General features: G+C 36.1%; 2 protein-coding genes across 3 annotated transcripts in view; both read right to left on the bottom strand.

The window, feature by feature from the left end:
- The window catches only part of LOC109168532 (protein DETOXIFICATION 14-like), a 94261-nt gene extending 87333 nt beyond the window's left edge, over positions 1–6928 (bottom strand). The window contains exons 1-6 of one of the 2 annotated variants that reach the window (XM_019317584.1): positions 6480–6888; positions 5838–6382; positions 5652–5738; positions 5122–5178; positions 4597–5041; positions 4166–4470 (exon numbers count right to left, since the gene is read on the bottom strand). In XM_019317584.1, the coding sequence (XP_019173129.1) occupies positions 4405–4470; positions 4597–5041; positions 5122–5178; positions 5652–5738; positions 5838–6382; positions 6480–6776 (1497 nt within the window). In that variant the 5' untranslated portion in view covers positions 6777–6888 and the 3' untranslated portion in view covers positions 4166–4404. Of the gene's footprint in view, positions 1–4165; positions 4471–4596; positions 5042–5121; positions 5179–5651; positions 5739–5837; positions 6383–6479 lie in introns of those variants that run through there. The other variant, XM_019317585.1, reaches the window with a different exon arrangement.
- A 5831-nt stretch (positions 6929–12759) lies between these two features.
- On the bottom strand, positions 12760–18380 carry LOC109168554 (protein DETOXIFICATION 14-like). The gene is made up of 7 exons (XM_019317608.1): positions 18146–18380; positions 17522–18066; positions 17348–17434; positions 17192–17248; positions 16493–16731; positions 16200–16405; positions 12760–12919 (listed from the first exon to the last, which is right to left on the bottom strand). Exons 1-7 carry the CDS (start codon positions 18374–18376, stop codon positions 12857–12859), a joined length of 1428 nt encoding a protein of 475 aa, XP_019173153.1. The 5' UTR covers positions 18377–18380; the 3' UTR covers positions 12760–12856.
- Between the last annotated feature and the right edge of the window lie 2589 nt (positions 18381–20969).

The raw sequence follows: 20969 nt of genomic DNA on the forward strand, positions 1-20969 counted from the left end.
TTTAATTAATCTTCAATCTGGGCTGTTGATTTGGACTATATCTATGGTTGAGATTTATTCATATTTTTTACCTAAACACTTCCTTCGTATATGATCCTATATATATATATATATGATCCTATATATATATATATATATATATATATATATATATATATATATATATATATATATATATATATATATATATATATATATTTAATGCGCGTTCGCACATATTTGCTGCGTTTGCACAAATTTAATGCGCGTTCACACATACTTAATATAATCTAGACCATTACAAAATATTAGATGGATGCACATGATGTGTTCTCACGTTCTCACCTAAGCACGTGTTCTCATATGATCCTAACTATATATATATATATATATATATATATATATATATATATATATATATATATATATATATAGGGATGCACTCAGGTGCGAATAAGTACCCCGGAAGGAATATCCGAACGAATCAGCACGCGACACGTGTCCAGATCTAATAGCTTAAAAAAATGCGGTGGTATTTTCGTAAATAATTGAACATCGAAGTGCAAGTAAAATCACTTACAAGTGCACCTACTTTCACCTATAAGTGCATGTAATTTTGTCTTGTTAACATTCACTTCCCGCAAACATTCATGCACCTGGGTGCACCTACTTATAACTATAGGTGCAACTACTTATAATTATATGTGCACTACTTTCACCTATAAGTGCATGTAATTTTGCCTTGTTAACATTCATTGATATGAGTTCAGCGGGTAGTAATATCCCTGAAAACCACCCGCAAACATTCATGCACCTAGGTGCAACTATTTATAACTATATGTGCAACTACTTAGAACTATAGGTGCAACTACTTATAATTATAGGTGCACTTAGTATTGATGCTCAGTCTAAATTTTTACTTGCACCTATAATACATTTTACATGCACTTGTAATACATTTTACTTGCACTTCGATGTTCAATTATTTACGAAAATGCCACCGCGCTTTTTTAAAAAAATCAGTGTTTCTCATCCATTAGATCTGAACACGTTAACGGACAGAATCCATTCTTATTTCGCGTCTGGGCGAAGCATTCGCATCTGAGTGCAATTATATATATATATATATATATATATATATATATATATATAATTTAAAATTTTGATTAATATTTTCTCTTTTATTGAAAAAAAAATTACAATAAGTGATGAGTTTTATTATATGAGAATTCATAAGCAGTAATATACGAGATGAGCAATTATAATTGATACTCTTGGCAGGGTGAAGGTTCGAACTCACCACAAACAGTTTAAAGATGATAACTTCATTAATTTGGTGTTGAATTGGGATTTGGCTTTGTACGCATAATAATCATATACGGAGTAATTTGGAAAACTTTACAGGCCTGAGGTGTAAATTTACAATCGTTATATCGTTCATTAGGACCCACATTGTATTGTGCGTTTCTCCCAAAACGACGTCGTTTTTATAAGTTGGTGGAGGATTGACGCGACTGACACCGTTCCGTTTGTTACAGTTTTTTTAACACTTGTATTTATGTGTATTATGTTAAGAGTTTATAATGTGTATTATGTTAAGAGTTTATGTGTATTATGTTAAGAGTTTATGTGTATTATGTTAAAAATTTATGTATTATGTATTATGTTAGATGTTAGATTATATGTATTATGTTAGAAGTTTATTTGTATTTTACAATACAATTATGTACATATGAAACAGGGAATTTTTTATTTTTTTAAGAAATTAACGGCAGAAGAGAAACAAAATTAAAAAAAATTAAAATTATAAAAAAAAATTTAAAAAAAAAAAAAAAAAAAAAAAAAAAAAAAAAAGGATACAAAACCACTTTACCTGGTGCACGATATAATTTGCTGTAAATTTATGAAATTCAAAATATAGTCGGATAAAATTAGGAATTTTTTTTAAAGGTTAAATAACAAATCCTACCACTCCTCCACTCCACCATGCTTGGGTTTATCGATGAAAAAAATAAACTTCATGAGGGTCTAGACTCTTGAATGCATCTTGTCAGTAAATTAGTGTTGGATAATGATTTCATGCTCAGGCTGCCTCACATGGTACATACTACACCAATATATAAATGATATTGTTTATTTTACATTTTTTTGATTACGAGGTACCGATTAATTAAAACAATGTAGAAAGGTAAGAGTGAATTCGAAACACTATCATTGCTGGAGTAAAAAATTGAACCCCTTACAGAGTTATCCCAGAGGAGTATTTAGAGTATCCACAATGATATAATTTTTTTGTGATTTTTGAGGAGTTTTTGTAAATGTGATTAAGAAAGAGAATATGAAATGAAATAAATAAATAAATAATTGTTTAAAACAAAAAAAAAATAATAATTAAAAAGTAGCATGTCAGGCGCGCTTGTCAACGTGCCTGACGCACCCATTAAGTAGGCAATCAAACCTCAAAATTTGTGAATAAACTCCAAATAATCCTATGATATTGATGCTCTTATACATAGCCATGTGATTGGAAAAAGGAATGGAAAATACTAACAAAATTGAATTGAAGAAACCTTCCTAAACTATCTTTAGATCTGTTTGCTAGTTACACAATCCCTTTCTAATTAATATTAGAGAAGGAAATTAAATCTCGCCCAAATTTTGTAAAGAACCTTGGGGTACCATCTTTGTAATGTGTTGAAAGTGCGGCTCGTCCTTCCTCTGCTGACCGCCGACCACTCGCATTCCAACCGCCTAGTAGCTGGTCCCAACTGGGTACCCTACTCGGATATCCATCATCTATAGTTGATATCTTTCAGTGCAATCTCTAGAGTTTCTCTATTGCTTTTATTTTAAAAAATTAGTTAAGAAAGTTAATTATAAAATGTGTCTTAACATGGTTTATATGTTCTTTAAATTTATACTCGAATATTTTTAGATTGATTAGAGAGTTGAATTGTGCTTCAAAAATCTATTGTTAGTATATTATTCATGTTTTTAAGAGTGGCCATGAAACGTTAGATGGATGTAAGAAAGATTACTGTACTTAAGAGCATTCACAATGGTTGGGGAGAATTGGGGGATAATGTAAGAGTGATTAGGAAAGAGCATGTGGGAAGGGGAAAAAAACAAAACAAAACGGATTTAAAAAAAAAAAAAAAAAAAAAAAAAAAAAACATGGCCAGGCGCGCGTGCATTGCACGCGCCCGTGTGGGCGGCTGCTGTGCGTGTTTCTTTTCTGATATTTCTCCTCTTGGGAAGAGAAATATTTTAACATTTGCAGGAGAAATAATTCTATAATTAACCCCACCCCACATCTATAAATAACCCCACCCAAGTTATTTCTTCTTACAATAACCCCATATTATCCACTAGTGTGGATGCTCTAAGCACATGACTGCTGGCTTCTATTTTAAGAGTGATTTACATTGTTGACATGCTAATGCCGATTTTAAAAATTTAACTATTTAATGAATTAATTTTTTGCTCTCAAAAAAAAAAAAAAAAAAACTATTTTTAAAAATTGATAAAGATTCACATTATACTTAACAGATTCTCTAGCAACCCACTATTTTCATTCGAGCTGAGGGAATCGTCACTTGTGAGAATCGAACTCAGATTATCCCAAAAAATTTTCCCACAAAGAAAAACTTACTTTTCACTTGAACTACCCTATTAGATTCTCTAGCAACCCTCTATGATTACTTGTCTCATGACCTTCATATTTTTATAAATCTACATCTAAAAAAAATCATATTATTGTTTTATTATTTGATTTACGAAAAATCATATTATTCTTTTATTTTGACAATGTATGCATGGGTTAACTTGATTTTTGTAACTTTGTATCAACTTAGTATAAAAATAAAATGTGTGCAAATTATATTAAAAGGAGTGATCAAGTAGGTAAAGCCTACTTGATCACTCCTTTTAATATAATAGAAAAACAATGTAGATCAGATTAAACTCATAACATTTTAATAAGCAATTATGCTTTACCTACTTGTTTTGTTCTCAAGTAGGTAAAGCATAATTACTTATTAAAAATGTCATCTGATCTACAGTGTTTTTCTATTATGATTTGAGTAGACAAATAGGGTATTTAATTTTGTAGTACAATGGTTGTCGTCTTCTTAGTTATTGCCGTGCATGCATGCAAGTAATGCGAGTGTTGTGACAGAATAAAATATTATTGAAGTTTTGGTGATTTGATCAAAATATTGGGTGTGGTGGGGCAAAGATGAGTAATGGTGAAGTTACACATCACAAGATCTGTTGAACTCGCAGCATTTATGGCTACAGATACTCATCTATACCCAATCAAATTAACCAAAAATGTTGTACAATTCACTGCATAAGAATCAAATTGTAGGACCCACACGGACAACTCAATTAGTTCTTAAGTGGTAGATTGTGAATCACTCTCGTTTATTCAAGAAACTCATTCTGTGGCAGCATTTGCTCATCTAACATCCTCTGCCTTGCTTCTACAGCCTGCAGTGTCCATTTCGAAAACCGGGATCAGATTGCAGAATTGAAAGATGTGTTCGTTTCAATTAAAAGTTTAAACTGATAGTAATACTGCAACATGAATGCGTACTTAAACTAATCAACACAAACCTGTTTTTCCCAGTTTGTGAAGCCTGTGATAAGAGAAAGCGCAATGGACTGCACGAATGCTCCGGCAACCAAACCACTCCACAGGCCTTCTCCTCTCAGGTGCAACACAAATCCAAGTAGGAGAGCCACAGGAATGCCAACCAGGTAATATGATCCTAGGTTTACATATGCTCCTATGTGTTGCCACCCAGTGCCTCTGGCAACTCCAGACAGGACTGCTTGTGTACCATCCAAGATGATTGAGACACAGAGAAGAGGTGTGATGTCTTTAATGTAAGTGATCACTTCTTGCTCATAGGTAAACACATATCCCCATACATAACGGCAGCAAAATATGGTTATACTGGCAAGTAAAACCTCTGTGGCTGATAGAATCAGGACAGCAGAGACTGCAACTCTTGCTGCCTGTGGCTTCCCACCTCCCAGCGCATTTGAAACTCGAACACTGTATAAAGAAATGAATTAAACTAGCTAATTGGTGGGATTCAATGTTTGTGTCAAGAAATAAATGAACTGGGAGAGAACCTTGCAGCAGCACCAAAAGAGTAGGGAACGTGGTAGTGAACTGAAGTGGTAGTAAAGCTGCATAGAAAGGTAAAATAGAAAACACAGACTTCAGAATGTATCTAAATCACCAATAGGAACAATCAAAGAGAAGCATACGGGGACAATCTTAGCCAAGTTGGCCAGGTTGTTGATTCAATAACTATAAGGTTACAAGTTCGACTAATAATGCAGCAATCTAATAACTTTCTTGGTCTGAGCTGGCCAACTATGAACAACTTAAAGCTAGTTTACCTTTATATGGTCTTTTGTTGGCTAGTTCACAAGGTATGGGCAATCTACGCTAGTTATCTTTTGCTGGTTAAGTTATAAGGCCAACTATGGATACTGTAAGTTGATTTACTTTTGTGTGATCTTTTGTTGGCTAGGGTCGACACAAGGCATGGTTTATCTGGTGCACAGCCTCAGATAGTTAATGTTGTGTTTCCCTCGTCACTCAAAAAAAGAAAAATAGGAAAAAAGAAATAATAATAAAGAGATGAGAAGCATACCATATAGCTAGCACAGAAGTCTCCAGTTTTGGATTTGGCAAGATCCCAGATAACAGCACAATCAGCTCAAATGACCACCATTCCAAACTACAGCAATTTATGGAGAATGAAAGCACTGTTTTATTATTCTGCTAATGCACATGTAAAGATCAGAGATGAAAATGAAATTGAAATGGTGTTATTTACCAGACCATTACAGCAGAGGGGACAGCAAAGCGAAAGAACTCCCCCATAGTTGAGTAAACCTCTGTAGAAAGAGAGGCATGGCTTTTCTTGCAGGTTGACGAGTACTTGACATAAAGCAGAATCAAAATGACATTAAACCAATAAGAAACGCCGATTGATAACGCGGCTCCGGCGCTCCCTAAGTTGAGCTTGAAGATGAAAGCCCAGCAAATCGGCAGCTGGAGGCCGAGAGCTGCGACGGCGGTCCACATCATTGGAAAGATCAAGCTCTGAGTTTGCAGGTAGCGAACCAGAGACTGGAGAATCGCGTAAGGAAACAGCGTGGGAATCAGCCAAATCGCGTACTTTCCGGCCTCCGCCGCGATCGAAGGATCTTGACCGATTAATCTGAGCAATTTTCCGGCGAAAATCCAGAGTATCGAGACGGGAATACAAACCAGGAAGAGACAGAGAATGGCGCCGTAGGTAAACGCTCCTAGTTTTCGATACTGTCCTGCTCCGTATGCCTGCCCGCACAGCGTCTCCAGCGCGCTGGACATTCCGAACTGTTTCGTGATTTCAAACATACGTTCGATTAGCTAGCTCAAATCGATTCAAGAATGGAGATTCAAAATTAGGATTAAACGATGGAATAGTGCTTACGAGGAGGCTGTAGCCGGTGACGTTGCAGAGAGAAGTGGCGATGGAGGCGCTGGAGAGCGGGAGCTCGCCGAGATGCCCTAACATTAGCATGGGAGAAGTGCGCAGGAGATACTGCGACACTGTCACGATAATCATTGGCAGGGCTATGTGACTAGCCTCTTTCAACTCTCCGACGAAAGCCTTGCGACCCACCACCGCCTTTCCCGCCTCTGGCGGTGGAAGTAGTGCCGCCGCCGCCTCTTCCGCCATGGATGCCCTTTCCGTGTTTTCTTGAAGCAGCGGCTCTTCTCCTTCCATCACCCCCTCTGCTACAAAGTTTCACCACTCTTTCTGAGTTTCTGGTTAGTACAAAGTAACTTATTGGATATTGTAAAGAATAAAATCAGGTTTGAGCTAAGTTTTGGAGAAACAAATGCTTTTAAGGTTTGAGCTTGAGCTAAGTTTGAGGAGTAAATGGTTGGGCTAAAGTTGACTAAGGAGAATTACTTGGAGAAGAAGATCAGATTTGCATTTATTGTTTTCATTAATGGTCTATTTGGTTCACCTTAATTTAGCCATAGTTATTGAAATTCAATGGAGGTCACAATTACGTTGTTTGGTTGGAGGGAATTACAATTCTCTTTTTCGCTGAATAAGAATTCAGATTATTGCCCAAAAAATTACAATTCCGTGTTAAATGGGAGAAAAAAAAAGAGTTTGAAGACATTTTTGCCCTCACCTATACGCAGAGTTGGAGGCTAAATTTGATTGCTCATCTCTAGCCTCTACCCAGTATGTAAGTTGCTTTCATGCTCCACTCAAGTTGGAAACCAAATAAACACATCAATATTATCATTATTATTATTATTAGTACATAAAGATATTTTAGTCATTATATCACTTCTTTCATTCAATTTCATGTAATCTTATTCCTGCATACCAAACATTGTACTTTGAATTCATACTTTATTCCCACCGAATTACAATTTCTTTCCCTCCTAATTCCTTCCTTCCAACCAAACACCTTGTAAATGCTTGCAAATCTCTAGGCACTTGGGTTGCTATAAATGGCAACATCTCTTCATTTATTCAATTCATCCCATTAGCATAGCAAAAATCCTTAGTGAGAAATAGAGAGTTATATTTGTAATTCCTATTATAATATCCTTTTGCCAATACAAAAAAAATCTTTCTCAAAATTGCCTTTATTATGTTATGATTTATTTTAAATCTTACACTATAAATATTCTCAATATTTTTAGTCCAAGTTACTATTATAATTAGGTGTTGTGAACCCGTATCAATCTTGACGGATATAAAATCAAAACATTCTTTTATGTACACTGGGCACCGTTAAATGAAGGGATTCCTCTACGGAATCTATAAGTATTATAATATTTATTATGAATAACAATCAAATTTATTTTAAACAATATGTATTATAATTTTTTTCATAAGTAACATTTCATATATAAGTACTATAATATATTTTTTTAGAACACTCATGATTCTTTGCAACCTTGGTAGTATTTGTTCTATGTTTTCTCAAACATTCTCAGCCCAAAAAATTTATGTCTCTACTATCGAGATTTGATTCGGTGATTGCCTATTTGAAATGATAATAAAAGTGTTATCACATTACATATAGTTGGCAGTAACAATTTATTTATTTCAAATCGGTATTAAATTTTATATAATAAGTATTATAACTTTTGTCCTAAGTAATAAATAATTATCCTAGATTCAATGTATCTGCTCAAATTACTGCAACTCATAGAATAATTTTAAAAAATAGTTTCATGTCAATCTTTTCGATTCTCAATTATTAGTAAAATGATATTTTAACAATCTAACAAATTTAAAGACAAAAAATTTACTATAATAAAAATGAGAAATGAAAAGTAATAATAGATATAATGATGAGAATATAATTGTGTTGTATTCAATAATAATGTCTGAGAGTACAGGGAGCGAATATATAGAGATACTAGATAGAATCCTACTCTAACACGAATAATATAGTCCTAGTCTAATATGAATAATATAGTCCTAATACTAATATGAATAATATAGTCCTAATACAAAGAGACGACAGAGACTTTGTGAAAATATCCACTAGTTGACCCTTGGTTGAAATAAAGTGCACCTCTAACTCCTTTTTGGCTACTTTATCGCGAACAAAATGATAGTCAATCTCAATGTGCTTCGTGCGGGCATGAAACACTAGATTGGCACATAAATAAGTAGCTCCCAAATTATCACACCATAGTCGAGGAGGAGACGCAGGCGGGATGCCGATTTCATGTAACGGAGAAACGAGCCATGTAACTTCTACAGATACATCAGCGAGTCCCTTGTATTCTACTTCAGTCGAAGAACGTGCAACAGTCCGTTGCTTCCGACAAACCCAAGATATAAGATTACTACCCAAGAACACAGCAAAGTCACTAGTAGATTTGCGATCATTCGGATCGCCAGCCCAATCTGAGTCAGAATAGGCATGAATATCCATAGATGTAGACCGAGAAATACGCAGGCCAAGATTCAGGGTGCCTTTGACATATCGCATGACTCTCTTTAGAGAGGCCCAGTCTGTAGTAGTGGGAGCATGCATATGTTGACACAATAGATTAACAGCATAAGATAGATCCGGACGAGTTACCGTAAGATACTGGAGAGCACCAGCAAGAATCCTGTATTGTGTTGGATCGGCATAGGAAACGGCCACGTCATCTGTGATTTTCGCAGAAGAGACAGGCGTGATTACTGGCTTGCAGTCCACCATGCCAACACGTTTGAGAATATCCTTCATGTACCGTTGTTGGGATAAAATCATACCGCCAGATAACGGGACAGTTTCTATTCCCAGGAAGAAAGAAGGCACACCCATATCACGAACCTTAAATTCAAGTGCTAATTTATCAATAAGAGCAGTAACACGATCTGAGTCAGAATCCATAATTAAAATGTCATCAACATACACCAAGAAATAAAGACGAATATTGTCACAAGAATAGATAAAAAGAGACACATCCGTCTTAGAAGGCGAGAATCCCACAAAGACAAGAAAATCATGTAGCCTTGTGAACCATGCACGTGGAGCCTGTTTGAGACCGTATAGAGATTTTTTAAGCAAACATACATGATTAGGTAACGACTTATCCTCATAACCAGGTGGCTGTCGCATGTAAATAGTTTCAGCTAGCTCGCCATTTAAAAAGGCGTTATGAATATCCAACTGGCGAATAGACCACCCACGAGATACGGCTAAAGATAAGAGAAGACGAACCGTAGTGGGCTTAACCACAGGACTAAAGGTCTCAAAAAAGTCCTCTCCAGCAACTTGATTAAAACCCTTGGCTACTAACCTTGCTTTATGACGGTCTATTGAACCATCGACCTTCCGTTTGGTTCTGAAAACCCACTTGCAACCAACAACATTCATACCTGGTTGAGATGGAACGAGACGTCACGTATGATTATGGACCAAGGCATTGAACTCCGCGTCCATTGCATCACGCCACTCAGGAAATTTGACCGCCTGAGAGTAACAGGTAGGCTCAGGCAATATAGTGGAAATAGTGGTTAAGGCAACATGTTGATGCGGGTCAGAGCTGCGAGTGTTCATGTTATGCGACCGAGGAGGCGGAGTAGCACGTCCTCGATGCGGCTTGCCGCGCTGCTCAACCTGCTGGTCCGAGACAGCTCGCTCACTCGATGCGGACTGCTCGTGACCGTGACCCGCATCACCGCCAAAAGTCGCCATGGGCTCGTGAATCTGCCGAGCGCCATCAGTAACCGTGGTCGGGACATCACTTCCTTGGCCCGTCACAATTGGTGCAGTAGCCCACGGTTCGGAACGCGGTGTAGCAACCAGCGAGGCAATAGGAGAAATAAAGAGAAACACAGTCTCATCGAATCGCACGTGGCGACAGATAAAAACCTTGGCGATAGCCACGATAAGACGGAGGGTAGCCTAGAAAGACACAGGGAGATGAACGAAACTGGAGTTTATTGCGGTTATAAGGACGTAGGACAGGAAAGCACAAACAGCCAAACACTTGCAAGTAAGAGTAGGACGGGGGAGATCGATGTAAACGGAAGTGAGGGGACTCGTCAGACAGAACACGAGTATGCATTTTATTAATTAGATACACAGCAGTTTCAAAAGCATAGTCCCAAAAACGAGACGGGACAGATGCTTGAGCCATTAAAGACAGCCCTGTCTCAACAACATGACGATGTCTGCGTTCAACTCGACCATTTTGCTCGTGAGTATACTCACAGGATTGCCTGTGGCGAATACCCAGCGAAGCAAGAGTGGAACCAAGCTTTTTATATTCTCCCCCTAAATCAGATTGAAAGGAAATAATCTTGCAAGAAAAAGAACGTTCAACGAGTGACCAAAACTTATCAAATATAGCATACAAATCAGATTTAGCACGCATGGGATAATGCCATATATAACGAGTGTAATCATCCACAAACAACACAAAATATTTATAGCCAGACGCAGAAAGTACTGGCATCGGGCCCCAAATATCTGAATAAATTAATTCCAAAAGATGCGTACTAGTAGTTTCGACACGAGTCAAAGGAAAACGAGAGGGTTTTTCCAATTGACAAGAGGAACAGACATTGGGAAGATCACTAGAATTAAATGTACCAATAGACGAAGACGTTAAAATTTTACGTAAGACTCGAGAATGAGGATGCCCCAACCCCCGACCAGACTTAACATAAATGTAGCCACTGGAGCCATTCTAAAAAGGGAGAAATTAGCTTCTAATTTGAGTCAGGTTCTTAAGACAGGAAATCGGGTTTTCTGAATATCGCATGTGCCAAACGTAAGAGGATCGCGCAACAACAAACGCACCAGGAGCTGAGGAGGACGCAGGTCATGTGTAGAGACTCCCAGACGCATGTCCCTTAAAAAGAACTTTCCTGGTCAAAATGTCCTTCACATAGAAACAAAGGGGGTGAAACTCAAAGAAAACATTATTGTCTTTTGCCCAAAACGCTGGACAGACAATAGAGAAGAAGAGAGTCCAGGGACATGTAAAACATCATGTAACTTAAAAGACCTAGAATCAGTAGCTAGCGAAGCGGAACCAACATTAACAATAGGCAAACATGTAACACTGCCAACTCGCAGAGACTCCGGACCATCATAACGTGTCGCAGAAGTCATCAAAGAAGAATCAGGCGTAGCATGATCTGTAGCACCAGTGTCAGGGAACCACTGATGAGGACCGCGGGAATCACCATTATCACCAGAGACGGCCACATTAGCCTGAAAACCTAGAGCCCGTGAATAATGCCGAAAACAGTTGGCTCCCGTGTGACCAAAACATTTAAAAATTTGACAAGGATCATCATAGCGCCAAAAACAATTGGCTCCCGTGTGACCAAAACGTTTACAAATTTGACAAGGATCATCATAGCGTCAAAAACAATTGGCTCCCGCGTGACCAAAACGTTTACAAATTTGACATGGATCATCAATGCCACGTCGTTGACTAGATCGCTTCTCATACGGTGTATCTTGGTTCTATGCCATCGGCTACTGCTACGAAGCGAGGTGACTCCGTGTCTTTACAAGAAATTAGTTTGGTTCGATGCCATCGAAAAACTCTAGCTAACTGATACCAGATGAGAATATAATTGTGTTGTATTCAACAATAATGTCTGAGAGTACAAAGAGCGAATATATAGAGATGCTAGATAGAATCCTAGTCTAACACGAATAATATAGTCCTAGTCTAATATGAATAATATAGTCCTAATACTAATATGAATAATATAGTTCTAATAATAATTAAAGAATTAGAATGATCATTTTCGCTACTAAAAATGAAATTTATTCTACAATTTTTGATTCGACATTTGAAAGAAATCTTTTTTTTTTTTTTTTTTTTTTGTGATGAGAAAAATTCACAATTACGAATCTAGTTAAATTGATCATAGTTGATTAGCTCAAGCCAAGAAAGCTAATAGACTGCCCTCACCATTCAAACTTGTAATTTTATGATTACGAAATTAACAAAATAACAAACTTATCTAAGTTTAATAATAATAATAATAATAATAATAATAATAATAATAATAAATAAGGTGTTTTTATCAATTTTTATTTTATCATTAAAAACAAAATTACATATTGATTGATCGATTACTTGAATAACTCGGCTAGGCAAAAAACATTGAAATCTTTACGTGTTCTTACTTCTGAGCTCTTTGTCTGAGTTCTGGCGATAACTATGTGTTGTCGTCACTCGTCTATCGTTTGTCGTTGCATGAAAATGATTAAAAAATAATTGTAAGTCAATCATATCATGCCACTTTTATCATCGGATAATAATACAGAAGTGTATCGAAATTTAAGGTGAGCGCAGACATTAACGACTAGACTTGTCCTGGGATTCTCTGCCTTCTGATATCCTTTCCTCGGCCTTTGTCGCCTGCAAAAATAACATATAAATATACTCCTACACTATCACAATAGAGACAATTCTTGGAAAATTGATCAATTAATTTGACAATTACAAAATCTTAAATTGTTCATTAAAATTAATAATGGACCGAAAAGTAAGGTTGTATTTAGTTTGAGACTTTGTACCTACTATGGAAATTAATATTCATTACTTTGTTTGCTTTTGATATCTTACTATTAGATTCAAATTCTTACGATCTTATGAAATTATAAAATACATTAGAGGGTATAAATAGTTGATAACATTAGCTGCTTGTAGAAAAATGTTTGGTAAATTAGCTGTTAGCTGATAACTGTTTGATATAATTTCTTTTCTCAAAAAGCTAATTAAAAAAGTTGTTTGGAGTAACTTTTTGAATTTTAGCCTTTTGGAGTTGCAAAAAGCTAATTAACCAAGCATTTATATAGATATTTTAACTAAATCAAATAATTAATAGTGTTCAAATAAGTCAAAATTGGCCTATAGGCCAATTTTTTACCAAACAGGCCATTACCTTTTTCATATTAATTGAGTAAAACAATCAAAATCGATAACCTAATCAAGCACAAAAAGTCGTTTAGGACTAAATCAAAAATATCACTACAATTGAGGACCAAATTGGGTATTAACTCTTTTCTTCCCCTACTATTAAAAAATAGAAAGAGAATAAAATTAAAAATACAAAATAAAATGGTCAGTATCCATGCATTAAATATGAAACTTTAATACATACACACACACACACACTATAGATCAAATGCGAAGGAGTTCTCAGGTAAAAAATGAGATGAAATCTTAGTCATTGATCTAGCCAAAATCAACAGTCTAGAATGAAAAAAAAAAAAAATTAGTGGCATTATGATAATTTTGCGTAAGTTTAAAGCTTAAGATGCGTAAGTTTAAAGTTTAAAGTGTGTAAGTTAATAGCTTAAGGTGTAAGTTTATAGTTTAAGGTACGTAAGTTTATAGATTTACGTGCCTAAGTTTAAAACTTAAGGTGCTTAAGTTTAAAGCTTAAGGTGCGTAAATTCATAACTTAAGGTGCGTAAATTTATAACTTAGGGTCCGTTTGGAAAGCAGGAAAATGACTTCTGGAAAATGTTTTCTGGAAAATGAGTCATTTTCCAGAAAACATTTTCTTTTCCGGTGTTTGGATGCACAACAGAAAACTGTCTTTGTGTGTTTGGTTTATTTTCCGGAAAATGAGTAAAATTGTATAATTAAATATTTTAATATTTTTATTTAAAATATAAAATATGTATAATCATATTAAAAATAACATTATTTATTAAATTAAAAAAAAAAAAACACGCTTGTTCTCTTCGGTCTTTAGCGAACAGGAACAAGCTAGAATTCAATTAATCAATCCAAAAGATGATTAATCAAGCTTTAGCAAATAGAAATCGACGAGAGCTGTGCAATCTTGGCCGACCTTCTCGAAGTTCTCTTCAATCAAAACAACGATGACGTCGGCCAAGGCCGCCGAGAAGAACAGAGCTGCGATGCCAGATTTGGTTTCCGTGATAGCGAGAAGAACAGAGTTACAATGCCAGATCTGGTTTCCGCAATGGCGAGAAGAATAGAGCTACGATGCCAGATCTGATTTCCGCGATAGCTTGTTTTCAGCAGCCGGAAAATGACTTCCCCCAAAAAAATGGGGGAAGTTGTTTTCCGGAAAAACAAGCTCATTTTCCTTTGACCAAACTTTATTTTCCGTTGACTTAAATTTTCCTTTGCTTACCAAACACATGAAACACAGAAAATGATTTCCAGAAATCATTTTCCGGGTTTCCAAACACACCCTTAATGTGCAAAAGTTTATAGTTTAAGGTGCATATATATGTTTAAAGCTTAAGGTGGATCAATTTAACTCTTAAGGTGCACAACTTACAGTATGTGCATAAATTTCAAGCTTAAGGTGCATCAGTTTCCAGCTTAAGGTGTATGAATTTAACACGTAAGGCACATAACTTTGATTAATTAGGAATACGACTTCCATACTCTAGGTGCATAAATTTAAAGTTTAAGGTGCATTATTTTCCAATTTAAGATGCATAAGTTCGAAGCTTAAGGTGCATCAATTTGAAACTTACGGTGCAACACTTCAGTACTTAAGGTGTATCACTTCGAAACTTAAGGTGCATCAGTTCAGTACTTAAGGTGCATAATTTTGACACTTAAGTGCATCAGTTCAAAACTTAAGGTACATAAGTTTGAAGACTTAATTAAGGTGCATCAGTTCGAGACTTGAGGTGCATAAGTTCAATACTTAAGGTACATAAGTTCGAAAACTTAAGGTGCATCAGTTCGAGACTTGAGGTGCATAAATTCGACTTAAGGTACATAAGTTCAATACTTAAAGTGTATCAGTTCGAGACATTTAAGATCATTCACATCTATGTTTTTAAGAAGCGCGTTTAAAAAAAAAAAAAAAAACCCTTCATTTTGAGCTATTGATCTAATTAATCTAGATCAACGACTAAGGTTTCACTCCACTTTTCACCTGGGGACCTTTTGCAGTTTTGCATGTGAACCATTCATATATATAAAGATATTTATTTATTTTTATTGTAGTTAATTAATTATTTTGATTCTAATTTTTATTTCCTACCAAACAAAGAGACTCTTTTTACCTAAATCCAATACCATTACAAAGACCAAAGTATTTGATTTCTTTTACCATTCTGATTTCAATGTTTGAATCAAAAGCACCTCAAATAATTGATAATTATTTTTAATCATTATAATTAACCAATAATATAGATATAACCGACCAAAAATTAAACTTTGATTTTCGATCAATTACCCAAAAACTGAATGTCATAACACATTTAATATTAATAAAATACTCATTTGGGTTGGGCAAGGCATTAGGGTTAATGTTAACCTAAACTCTAAATAACCTCTCTCTCTCTCTCTCTCTCTCTATATATATATATATATATATATATATATATATATATAAATAAATTAAGATAACACTGGTGTGAAACCGTTTTATGGGTCTCAATCCGTGAGAAGGATAGGATCTTTAGTTATTTTGGTGATCATTGTTTTTGACAAATAACCAATTCATTAAATTTTTTTTTATATAACTAATAACTGATAACAGACTAAAATCAAATTTTCTAATTTAGCTTTCGGTTATCAATTTCGTCAGTGGTTTTATAATTATGCTCACCCCTAGGCCCATGTGAGAGTATGTTTTACTGTACCCGGTACTATAAAAAGAACTTATTTATAATATCTGGTATAGGGTTGTATCGACCTGTTTTTGCCAGTCAGTGAAGGCTGTTATGGTGGATAGAACAGCAGCCTGCACAGCGGAACCAATTACTATTCCAATCCAGAACCCTTTTGCTCTCTGGTGCAGAAGGAATCCCAGAACTAGAGAAACTGGAATTCCAATCAGATAAAACGCCCCCAGATTCACATACGCCCCAATATGCTGCCACCCACTCCCCCTTGCAATGCCTGCAGGTTATGAATTCAAGTACTAAAACTGTGACTCAAGAAATAGCAGAATCCACAGCAATAATAAATTAAACACAATTGACTTACCAGAAATGACTGCTTGGAAGCTGTCAGTGACAATGGAGATGCAGAGAAGAAGCCCCATTGCTGCAATGTAATCCACCACTTGCTTCTCGCTGCTGTAGGCTCGCCCCACAAAACGCCGGCAGAGAAACAGAGCTGCGGATACTGTGAGAGTCTCCACGGCTGCGACAAACATCACGGTGCAGGCTGCAAGTCGAGCCTTGTGTGGATTCCCAGCCCCCAACTCGTTCGAAACTCGGGTGCTGCAAATGTGAATTTGTACTTGAGTGAGTGTTCGGTTTTAACTAAAAACCTAAACCGATGGCTAAGCCAAGTTGTAGTCGTATTCTGGTCGTCTCGAAATGGGCCAGCTTGAATATATAGGACAATAGGGATAATTTCATTCAAGTGATCAGTTGACTTGATAATAGCAACGTTACGGAGTACAAGTTTCATTCAGTGGGGGAGATTTATTTATTATATTGGTTTTCTTGTGATCTAGCCAGCAAAGAATCATAAGGAGGTAATTATTTGTCTAGATTGTACATAGCTATCAGACTCAAATCATGAAAGCAAATAGCTCTCTCCCGCGAGGTCAAACTTGTATATCAATCAGCTATGATTAACCTAAACCAGTTTATCTCCCTATAATATTTGCTGGCTAAAAGCCTAAAATCACAAACCACTCATCACTTAAAGAAATGGGCATGAATATAACCAAACCTTGCAGCAGCTCCAAATCCATACGCTACTGTGAAGTGTAATGTAGAGATTGTTAAGCTGATCAAACAAAACCCCAAGAAAATGAGAAATCATCACATACAACTTCCATATATTTGACAAAAAGTAGTGACATAATTAAGCAGTAGAGAGTTTTACCATATTGACAGCACCGATGTCTCAAGTTTTGGGTTAGGCAACAACCCAGAAAGCAAAATAAGTAACTCAAGCGACCACCATTTAAGACTGCAGAAGACATCAAAAAGCAGAACAAAATCAAGAAACGATATCATAACCCGAGGCTGGGATTGACAAAAACCAGTAAGGAATTACCAAACCATAACAGCAGAAGGAATGGCAAGGCGAAAGAACTGCCCGATAACCCGAAAAGATTCCATGGAGGGAACAGCTCGGCTCTTCTCACACGAACTGGAATATCTGACATAAACCACAAGGATCACAATGTATAACCAGTTAGCCAAGCTGAAGGCTATGGCTGCCCCTTTGTTTCCCAACCCAAACTTGTATATCATAGCCCAGCAAACTGGAACGTGGAAACAAAGAGCGGCCAAGGAGCTTAAGAGCAGCGGACGGGTCACGCTCTGAGTCTGCAGGTACCGAACCAGTGGCTTCTGAATAGCTCCCCCGAACAGTGCAGGAATAAGCCACAACGAGTATTTCTTCGCTTCAATGGCGATGGAGGGTTCTTGCCCCACTAAAACCAGTAATTTATCCATGAAAACCCACAACACAGAAACCGGCATAGCCACCAGGAATAGAGAGATTATAGCACTGTAAGTGTAAACACTGAGCTTGTGATATTGCTGCGCTCCATAAGCCTGCCCGCAAAGGGTCTCCAGACCACCAACCAGCCCGGACTGTAATAAACAACAACAAATTTCTTCATCGATCATGCCTGCAAATAAGGTTCTAAGTAGGGTATGAAGTTATGATTACAAGAAGACTGAAGCCGGTGACGTTAGTGAGAGAAGTGGCAATGGCGACGCTAGAGAGAGAGAGTTGGCCGAGATGGCCGACCATCATCACCGACGCAACTTGCAGGAGGTACTGGAAAACCGCGACGGCCACCATCGGAGCAGCAATGCAACCCATCTTCTTCATCTCTTGAGAAAAGTCTTTCCCAGTTATTCTCCATTTCCTCTCTTCCCTTTCCGGCAACTCCTCCATATCTCTTACGCCCGGCCTGCTGCTAGCTTCTCCGATCTGCAGGGCAATATCAGAATAAATATATATATGTGTGTGTGATGATTCCTAATATGGTTATACACGTTGAAATTGTGATTATCAAAATCCGTGAGATTTGCTTCAATTATGTTTATGATTATATAGTAATAATAATACATATATAGCACATACATACAAATTCTTATTCCAATAATCATATTAATACATATGATCTGGAATATTATATTATTCTTAAACTGACAGCTATATGAACTTGGTATCTAATATATATATAATATATATATATATGCCAAACACCTTGTGCTCAGATGACATGTAGTGATTCCTTCACATGAAAGGTCATGATGAGATTGAGGTATTGACTCTTTGTATTTCAACAAGTTGAGAAACTATGGGTAGATGAATAGATACTACAACGAATACGTAATATATATATAGTATAGTAGTCAAGGAAACATCAAAAGGAGGAATCTATTAATCTTAAGTATCCAAAGGAGGAGTCTTTTATAGTGACAAGTGAGGTTAAATACTTAAATAGTCCAAACTATACGTCAAAATCTGACTAAATATGCCTAAAATGTGGTTAAGTGAATAAGGGCATGATTCTTATTGGTCGGCTCATCAAGGTCAAAACAATATTTATTGTGAATTAAGTTTTTCAAATAATCAAAGTAGAGAATGGATTGTGAGATTTGACAAGTTTTGGAAAATGAAGGCTCAAAACTTTTTTTTTTTGGGAAATAGGATATGAGGCTCAAAATCAGCATTTGTAACTTGTTAGCAACTTCAGTTTTATCAATTAATTTCACTCTTAAATATACTAGCTAATATATTAATATTTCTATAAAAAAAATTAATTTAACCGCATTTTTATTGCATTGAATTTTTCAAATGGAATAAGTTCAATTTAAAATGCTTGGAAAGCTGTTACATGAAAATTTTCTAAAAATAAACAATTGTGTGTGTGCAAGTTTTCTCAAATGATATTTACCACAATACCCATGAAGGTTTGGATGAGATACTGTAGATCTCTTTCTATTGCTTTGCCAAATTTTGAGATCCTATCCGATATGAATAAGATTAGTCTTGGTGTATAAAGTCCTAGTGTACCTTGAATGAGGAAACTTGTGGTTTGACAAAAAGCATGATATTTACTACGATACGTGATAGATATATTAGCCTAAATCCAAGCTTTTAAACCCAAGAGGTGTGCATCGGACCCAAGGCAAAAGCATGCCGATCCAGAGGGAACCTTAAGATCGGGCATGGGGAAGGTTGGATCGAATTGACATGAGCTTTAAAGGTATAGCCGAAAAACCCTAAGAGCATCTACATTAATGATTTTTTTTTTTTTTTTTATGGTTTTTGAGGACAACATGGCTTCTGTGTGAGAGAGAGATGGAAGAGAGAGAAAAGTTGGGGTGCTCCTGCAATGTTGATTTTTTTATGGGGCCCGTCAAGAGAGAGAAAATGGAAAACAGAGGTTGTGCTGGCAATAGTTATGCTGTGCAACCGAATGTACCATGCGCATGGTGCATACGGTTCAAAACGACGTCGTTTTGATTAAAAACGCGCGTTCCACTTAAAAAAAAATCAGATTCGACTCTTAGCAATAGCATTATTGTGGATATATAGTTATGAAATTGTGGATATATAGTTATGAAATTGTGGTTATATAGTTATGAAATTATGGATATTTAGTTCATTCATTGTGAATATTTAGTTCAATCATATATTGTGGATATTTAGTTCATTCATTGTGGATTTTTACTTCATTCATTCATTCATTGTGAATTTTTACTTCATTCATTCATTCATTGTGGATTTTTACTTCATTCATTCACTGTGGATATATAGTTATGAAATTGTGGATATATAGTTATGAAATTGTGGTTATATAGTTATGAATTTATGGATATTTAGTTCATTCATTGTGGATATTTAGTTCAATCATATATTGTGGATATTTAATTCATTCATTGTGGATTTTTACTTCATTCATTCATTCATTGTGGATTTTTACTTCATTCATTCACTGTGGATATATAGTTATGAAATTGTGGATATATAGTTATGAAATTGTGGTTATATAGTTATGAATTTCTGGATATATAAAAATGCTATTGCCGGAAATCGAACCTGATTTCTTCTTTAAGTGGGACGCGCGTTTTTTTAACCAAAATGGCACCATTTTGCAACCGTATGCACCTTGCAAGGTGCATTCGGTTGCACAGCATAATTTGCGTTGTGCTGGCATGCATGGCCTGCATAGATCGCACCCCCTGGCCTGGCGGGTCCAGAACCCTTGTTTTTTTTTTTTTTTTTTTTTTTTTTTTCATCAGACCTCTTTTTTTTTTTTTTTTTTTTTTTTTTTTTTTCTCTCTCTCATTTTCGTTATTCTCTCTCCTAGTGGCACTTTAAAGCCCGTGTAAAATGCATAGCTGGTGAGAATGCTCTAAGATAAACCAAATGCTACTCAAAGAAGTGGAAGTTGCATCGGTTCTTGGTCCTAGTGACGGACATGACTTAGTCTCAACCGCGACATAGGAAGTTGAAGTCACGAGGATATATTGTC

This window comes from Ipomoea nil, unplaced genomic scaffold (assembly GCF_001879475.1).
Source record: "Ipomoea nil cultivar Tokyo-kokei standard unplaced genomic scaffold, Asagao_1.1 scaffold3199, whole genome shotgun sequence".
In the NCBI taxonomy this organism is placed as follows: Eukaryota; Viridiplantae; Streptophyta; class Magnoliopsida; order Solanales; family Convolvulaceae; genus Ipomoea; species Ipomoea nil.

Coding starts and splice junctions, on each gene's coding strand:
- LOC109168554 (XM_019317608.1), bottom strand. CDS start 18,376: ATGGAGGAGTTGCCGGAAAGGGAAGAGAGGAAATGGAGAATAACTGGG. Junction 18,067..18,145: donor TCACCGGCTTCAGTCTTCTT/GTAATCATAACT, acceptor TGTTTATTACAG/TCCGGGCTGGTTGGTGGTCT. Junction 16,406..16,492: donor CTTCCAAGCAGTCATTTCTG/GTAAGTCAATTG, acceptor CATAACCTGCAG/GCATTGCAAGGGGGAGTGGG.